General features: G+C 39.4%; 1 gene segment (V, D, J or C); it reads right to left on the reverse strand.

Annotated features, from left to right (window-relative positions):
• Positions 1–7,789: 7,789 nt before the first annotated feature.
• LOC126064705 (immunoglobulin heavy variable 1-69-like) lies at positions 7,790–8,379 on the reverse strand. The segment is given in 2 exon segments: positions 7,790–8,190; positions 8,276–8,379. Coding segments are annotated over 2 exon segments (432 nt in total).
• Between the last annotated feature and the right edge of the window lie 370 nt (positions 8,380–8,749).

Below are 8,749 nucleotides of genomic sequence, written 5' to 3' on the forward strand. Positions count from 1 at the left end.
CAAAGTGAGTGGCTTTAGCAACAGAAATTTATTCTTTTACAGTTCTTAAGTCTAGAAGTCCAAACTAACAACTCCACTTGCTACCCCTGTCCTGTATACTCTTGAAGAAGAACATTCTTTATCTCTTCCACCTTCTGGTGTCCCCATACGTTTTTTGGTATTCCTTGTTTTTCTTTTTTTTTTTTTGGATTTTAGGTATGTCTTTTGTGTTACTTTTTCTGGGCCTAGTCTACACTTTCAAAAGACACCATTAGAAGGGATTAGGATCTATTCTACTCTATTACCACCGTCTTAACCTAACAGATAACACCTTTCTTTTGAAATTTCAGTTATGTTGTTGTTGTTGCCGATAATATACACAGCAAAACATGCATTAATTCAACAGTCTCTACGTGTGGAATTCACTGCCACTGATTGCATTATTTGAGTTGTGCAACCACTCTCACCCTCCTATTCTGACTTGTCCCTCATCCATTAACATAAACTCACCTCCCCTTAAGGTTTGTGTCCAAACTTCTGCGTTCCTCTTGTCATTTTCATCCCTTATAGATAATTCTTAAAAGAGCATAATGTTCAAGGCATACTTTTTTACTAGGTAAGCTAAATTTTTGCTCTGTTTTAGGAAGACTTCAGAGAATATTTTTGATTTAAGGTATAAATATTATCTCAGGGCAATATATATATTTTTTTCAGGGCAATAGTTTCATATGTTCATCCAGCATCCATAGTTCCAGAAGCTCTGGAGTCCATGGAAATTTGGAATCCTGGTCTACAATTTCCCCCTTTTGATCAGGATTCTTCTGTAGAGTCGTCTTTCAAATGTTTATTAATGGTAGTCGGGCACCATTCAGTTCTTCTGGTCTCATGGCAAAGTAGGTAGTTGTTCATAGAAGCAATTTGCCTCACATTCCATACCCTTCTACTACTCCTCACTCTCTTCTTCTATTTCTCCACATCGATAGAGATCAATTGTTGTGCCTTGGATGGCCATTTGCAAGCTTTTAAGACCCTAAACACTACACAATTGACTAGGAGGCAGTACAGAAGCACTACATACATTATTAGGACAATTAACTGCATTGTCCCATGAAACCATAACCCAAAGTCTCCGAAGTAAGGAACCCAATTCCATGAGGTGTTTCATTGTACATAAGAAGCCTCAGCAGCTACTCTTTTTTTGCATGTTCCAAATACATTTGTAACAGAATTTTACAAAAATCCTATTTAATGAGTTTTGATGCAAGTTTACACCACAAGGTAAGTTTCCATTTGACAATTTCCATGCAAATTGCTCAGTGACATTAGGTATATTTATCAAAATGTATCAGTGTTCTTTTTCATTTGTCCCATTTCCACTACTCCAGTTTCCCTGTCCCTTATCTTCTCATTTTTGCTGTTTAGTAGTTGGTGACATTTTAGTCTCACACTGATTGCTTTTAAGTAGAGCCCCAATATTATGGATAATATCCTTTATTCCTTTATTTTGTGTACCACTCTGGAGGCACAAAATAGGATGATAGTCACAGAAAATCCTCACTGTTCAAGCTTTTCTGGATTTTTTTTTTTAAATAATAATTTGAGTTCCATGCCATATTTTTCTCCCATTCTGTCCAGGATCATCTATTGTAACCCTGGCCGGAATGGTCAGTGGTGATAGCTGAGCACCACCTAATTCTAATGAACATTTCTCTCTCTCAAGATATACATGTATATCTAAGATATGTGTATATATACACCCACAGATATCTATACATACATACATACATTTGTATTTATACATACATACATCTATACATCTATAATCAAAAAGAAAACAAACTCGTTGCACTCAGGTGAATTCCGACTCATAGCAAACCTGTAGAAGCAAACCTGTAGAACAGAGTAGAATTGCCCCATAGAGTTTCCAGGAAGCACCTGGTAGATTCGAACTGCCGACCTTTTGATTAGCAGGCATAGCACTTAACCACTGTGCCACCAGGGTTTCTATATATATATGTACAGATGTATATAGGAAACCAGGGTTTCTATATATATAATATATACATGTAATAATATATTATTAAAGAATCCCTTAGAGATCATGAAAGAGACAAGCATGGCCACCAGCAGGCATTCAATTCAACAATATAAATGCAGGAAGGGACAAAATAAAAGCAACATTACACAGGTGTCACATAACTGTGTTAACATAAAAATAAACATGCACCTTATAAGAATAAACAAAGATTTTAAGGCCATTGGCTACAAAGTAAATAAATTAAAAAAAATCATATTTCTATATATCAGGAAGAAAAATAGATATTAAAATTAAAATTACTCCACTTACCAAAGTGTCAAAATATAAAAAATATAAGTAGCAATGAAACACAGTATTTAAATCTCTCCACTTTAAACTTCAAAATTATGAAGAATATTAACAAAGCACATAAATAAATGGAAGAATGCTATGGATCCATGGGAAGCTGTGGAATCTGCTCCTCACTCTGAGACAATTTCCCCAGACCCCTGTCTGGGTTTCCCGAGCTCCCAGGCTGTTCAGTGAACAGACTCCTGGTTCTCAGGCCAGCCCTCTGATGCGTGATCAAGGCTGTGTTTCCAATCCCGCTGATAAGAGGAATTGCATGGAACTATTGCTAAACTTACAGCTTTTAAATCTTTCCCAGGAATCTGTTTTCAGTAGCTTTGTGTCTCATCCCCAGATTGCACATGATTTATGTATTTTCAGTTCAGATCCATTGTTCCGCATCTTTACTAATTAATTTCTGATCAGTTTGGATCCATGCACCTGCCACCAACTCTTACCCACCCCGTTCCTCTCACACGCCCATCCCAGGCAACATCACCTAGGATTACCACCTAAATGTCTTTTTCCTGGGATCAGTGTATCTTCCAAAATTCTGGGTCCACTGAATTAATGACACCATCGTGTTTTCTGCTCTTCACTATTAACATGTCTATTACCCTTGGCCTGAAGTTGACTCTGACCCATAGTGACCCTGTGGGACAGAGTAAAACTGCCCCATAGTGTTTCCAAAGCTGCAATTTTTACTGAGGCAGACTGTCACATCTTTCTACTGAGAAGTGTCTGGTGGGTTTGAACCACCAACCTTACGGTTAGCAACTGAGTGCTTAATACCTTTGAAACCAGAGCCCCATAAAATATTTATAAGCACTAGAAAATCACCTCTTTAATTATGGCACTTGTTATGTTATTAACTTCGGTAAACACTATCGATGGAGTAGAATATTTATAAACACAAAAGCAAGCTGACCCAACTTTTACTTCAGAGTTTTTTTTTTTTTTTAAGTGAAACTCATGATCTCAGGAGAAACCTCTCCCCAGTCTTCCCTTACCCCTGATCCTTGGGCTGGTCCCCTGAGATAGTGTGTCCCAAATGCCCCCTGCATTCCCCTTCCACTCCCTGCAGGGCGGCTATGTCTGGGCTCACAGTGCCTCTGGCTTAGTGTTAAATGGCTTTGCTTTTGACTTCCAACTGGTACCAGTTACACCAGATGCATTTGATATAATCTCCTGAAGTAGTGAATTATTCTTTGTAACCCAGTGAGCTCTGCAGGCTGACCAAAGGCCAAGTTTTATGACACCTCCAAGAGCCAATTCCTTAGGATTTTCAGATGCACTGACCCAAAGGGTCCTTTCAGGAGCATTCCAGAAACCTCCAGGACATCAAGAAGCCTCTATTCTCCTTTAGAAAACCGAGGTTGAAGTCATATCAGATAATACCTGCATTTATAAATCCATGTTGGTGAAAGTCCACTCACTTCTACTACTTCAGTAACACACACACACATACAGACAAACAATAAATCTAAGCTCTGAAGGGAGATAGGTGCCTGCAGGAAGAAACACAACCTTAACTTGAGCTTACCCAGGGCACACAGTGCCAGATGCCATATAAGATACTCACGAGATTAAACCATGATATCTAATAAATCTTTTAATGTTGAGTGTGTTCAAGGCATTAGAGTGTTAATCTCCCAAGTGTCACATCGTCTGGGATTGAGGAAAATCCTATAAGGAACTAAACCCTTATGGTGCTGGAGAGGAGCAAATGGCACTTCCAGAATACACCCAGACCACCTCCCTTATCTCTACTTCAGAACAAGAGGATTGATCTGTTGAGGAAATCATCAAAAATGGAATTCTACGGACACTGATGAAATCTCATAGAGCCTGGCAGGGGAACTGAGGACACCACCAAACTCTGTCCAGAATCATCTCCCCTCTCTTCCATAAGGTATAAAAGCCTTAATTGGCAGGAAAAGTGCACTCAAAGGGAAACCAGATGTCGCAGGTGGAAAACGATTGCACCTGGGGAGGAAACATATAGCAGAGAAGTCACTCCACCGTGCAGAAGGGAAGGAAGTCATGCTACACCCAGGATGGCACTTGGAAGGCCACACACCTGACAAAGGTTAACAATGCCCATGTAGGAATGAGGCTCAGTCAGAAGATCAGAGAAATCCCCCCTTATTGAAAAGATCACCACAACACTTGCAACTATCAATTAGAATAACATTGACATGTACCAGGGAGTGCTAAAAGGACAGATTCTCTCTGGGGAACATAAAATAAAGACTTCAAGTCAAAAAAAGAGGAAAAACAAACAAACGAACATATGTTTCACTAAAGGAACTTGAGCTTTCTGCGGTCCATAATAAAAGATAACTTCAACTCCCATAACCAAGGCAACAGTAAACTCCAAGTGCAGCCATATCTTGATTCACACAAATCTCCACCTAATGGCCTAGTAATGGTAGAGAGTGATTATCTCTAAGGATAAAATAATAATGAGTAAATAATAAATAAAATAAAATGCCAATATCTACTGTTTATCGATCGTCCCCCATGAACAATCCTCTCACATCAGCTTCCACCACTTTTCCTGTCCATCATCTAGGAAGCAGTTCAACTCAGATCACAACTGCTGGTCATCTTGAAGCTACTAGTTTATTTCCAGGAGACAGCAATTCTTGGGCAGGTTTTCTGGTGCATCACAACACTGTCCCAAGCAGAGGCCACCTCTGGCCCTTCAGGGGGATAGCTGAAGCACCAAGTCTTTCCCATGCGATGCACTGACTTTGATCAAAGACCAGACTTGGCTCCAGTGCACCTGTTTCCTCTGGCTCAGGAGTCAAACACATAGCCTTGACAATTCATGCCTGCAGTATTGACAATGCCCTTCACCAGGTTACCAGCCTCTCCCCTCAGAACTGACCACACCACAGCAAGGGCCTGGGCCATGCCAGCATGCACCTTACCAAGGGCATTGCCTATACTTTGTCAGGGTAGGTACGAATGTACAGGTTGCCGGAGCTTATGTTTTCAGACATTGTTTTGAAAGCCTGATTGAAGAACGTAATTTATTCTGATGTTATAATCAATGATTAAACTGCTATTTTCCTATAGAGGAAAGATGTTAGTTAAATGATAAATGACCCCATAACTGAAAATGTTAGGTTTACACAGAATTTGTGTTTGTTTAAATAATTTTTACTGTGCAACTATGCAATTAAATACAGCCCTAAACTCTAAAAGTAAGTCTATTTAACTAGATTAACTCTATCACTGGAAATTAATTATAATAGAGAGCACATAGAGGTTCCATGTCAAGAGACCTTATTTCATTCATGTGATCCTAACCCCTCCAGGGGTCCTGAGTCATTTACCAACAAGGATCTACCACAACCTTCAACTCTGTCTCTCATATTCCCCTTGATACAACATAGAGCAAAGAGAAGGTATGTCTCTCTCTCTCCTTCTTGCTCACCTGCCAGAAATGGAAACAAACAAGATGTCCTTCAGTAGGAGAATGGATCAACAATCTATGGCACATCCACACAACAGAGTATTACTCGGCGATGAAAACAAATGAGCCACCAAGCCATGAAAATACACGGATTAGTCTTCAACGAAAGTAGCCAGTTTGAGAAGGCGACACACCATATGATGTCCTCAATATGACATTATGGAAAAGGCGAAACTACAGATATGATGAACAGATAAGTGACTACCAGGAATTTGGAAAGGGCTGTACAATAAGGTAAAGCACATGTGACTTTAAGAGTGGTAAACTTTGTCTCTATTCTATTTCTGTGGTGAATATATGATACTCTGCACCTATCATGGTACGTAGAACTTTCCAGCAAAGTGTAACTTCTTGTATGAAACAAATGTACGTGTGTATATATACATATATATATATATATATATATAACCCTGGTGGTATAGTAGTTAAGTGCTACACCTGCTAACCAGAAGGCTGGCAGTTCAAACCCACCAGGTGCTCCTTGGGAACCCAATGGGGCAAATCTACTCTGTCTTATAGGGTCGCTTTGAGTCAGAATCAACACGATGCCAAAGGCCTTTTTTTTTAATTCATATAATTTAAGAGGTCAGGACAGAATGCAGACTGCCTAAAAAAATTAATGGTGTTACAAATTTATGAAACAACTCACTGAAGAGGGCAGGGGGAAAGGGGCTAACCTAAGTAACTTTGGAAAGAGATCCAATCTGTAGAATTAAAGGCAAAGCTACCTACACATAAGCGCTGCTATCTGGTTGATAATTTTGTTTGTTTTTTCGTTTTCCAATGAGTGCCTCGGCCAATGACTCTGACTAGCTACTGTATGGGAATACCAGAAATGAACAGTTAAATAAATGGATGGCAAATGATGGGAGCCAAACTGAAAGAGTTCTCAATAGCTAAACAAACTGGAAATTTTGAACACTAAATAAATGGCAGAATATTGAATTAGGACACAAGTTATAAAACCAATACCCATGACTGCATACTGATGTAAGCAAATGACTGAATTTTTTTTTTTAATGTGGAGAAGGAGACAAACACCTCATACAGAAGAATTCCAAATGACTCATGCACATACTTTCAACATAAAACGATAAAGTCTAACTTCCAATTCCTTTAGTATGTTCTGTGGTTAGAGTCACGGAAAAAATTTTGAGTGACCTTGGATCAGACAATGAGTTTTAGATTTACCATCAAAAACATGAACAACAAAAGAAAAAAATATTTAATAAACTGGTCAATACCAAAACTATACTGTTTTCACTCTGCAAAAGTCATTGTTAAGGAAATGAAAAGAAAAGTAATAGGCCCGGAGAAATATTTGAAAATAGTATATTTTGTAAATGACTTGTATCATGAATGTACAAGGACACTTAACTAAAGAAAAGAAAACAAGTTAAAAAAAAAAGATTGACCTAAGTTCTAAACAAATATCTCACTAAGAAAGATATTCAAAGAGATCATTCCTCAGGGAAATATAAATTACAACCATGAGATGGCATTCATAGTCCATGAGAATGACTAAAATTCAAAATATTGTTAACAGTATTCTGACAATACTTTGGAGTGCTAAGAATTCTCATTCTTTGCTGATGGTAACGTAAAATGATACAACTTCTTTGGAAGGTAGCAGGGCAAGTTTTTTTTTTTTTTTTTTTTGGAATTAAATGTAGAGTTACCATGAAATTCCAAAATTGTCCTCCATGGTAATTACCCAACTGACTTTGAAATTTATACTCAACCAATTGAAACTCTCTCCTGAATATGAATTTTACTTACAGGATAATTGTTGCCTAGAAAATTTCCACTTTCATTAACTTTGTGCCTCATTCCTGAAATCCAAAATGTAGAAATGTGTGTGGTATTTAAGTATGTTCAGTTGGGTACCATTGTTCCTCACCTAATTATAGTGAATGCATTTCCTATTGTTTCTTTTTCTCAATCATTTAGGGAAGTTGTCACCCAAATTTTCCCTCTCATCTCCTGCCTCCTTCTGACATGGCTGCCTCCTTCATCAGGGTTTCTGACACAGTCAGGATGTGGTTATCACACTGTGTGATTGCACAGTAATACACAGCTGTATCCTCAGAGCTCAGACTACTCAGCTCCAAATAGGCTGTGCTCGTCGATTTGTCGCTGGTGATGGTGGCTCTGCCCTGGAATTTCTGTGAGTACTTTGCTTCACCTTCAGTTGCATCATATCCTCCAATCCACTCAAGCCCTTTCCCAGAGGCCTGCCGCACCCGTTGCATATATTCGCTGATGAAATAGCCCCCGGAATCCTTGCAGGAGATCTTCACTGATGCCCCCGGCTTCTTCACTTCAGCCCCAGACTGCTCCAGCTGAATCTCAGAGTGGACACCTGTGGAGAGCAGACACAAGTGGACATAATATCTATTAAGCAGTTGCAGCCCCCTCCTCAGTCCTGGACCTGCGGGCTATCCTACCTGTAGTCACTGCCGCCAAGAAGAGGATTGTCCAGCTCCAATCCATGATGAGGGAGCTGTGTTCTCAGGGGCTTCTGTATGAGAAGGATGTGGTTATTGGCTGATGCTGTGGAGGACACAGACATATCCATATTTATCTCAGTAGACTCCAGATTATTTGCATATTCAAGAGGATGAATATTTCTTAGCTCAGTAACTGGCTTAGCCTAAGAAGGGGAGGATAGAAGACACAGAGACCACAGAAGTCTAGAATGCTGAGGGTACAAGTCCTAATCCTTGTAGATGTATCTGTCTTCTTACTGGGTAGTTGTTAATTTGTGTTAACCACATACACTGCACAATCAGAGCTGTTAACACTGAGGGATACAACACCCACAGGTCTGCTCTTTCTTGTGACCACTAGTGTACATGGTGCACAGACTACATGGAACTTTTCTGGGGATCATCACAGGCTGTGATGCTGACCAGGTGGAT

This window comes from Elephas maximus, chromosome 21 (genome assembly GCF_024166365.1).
Source record: "Elephas maximus indicus isolate mEleMax1 chromosome 21, mEleMax1 primary haplotype, whole genome shotgun sequence".
NCBI lineage: Eukaryota > Metazoa > Chordata > Mammalia > Proboscidea > Elephantidae > Elephas > Elephas maximus.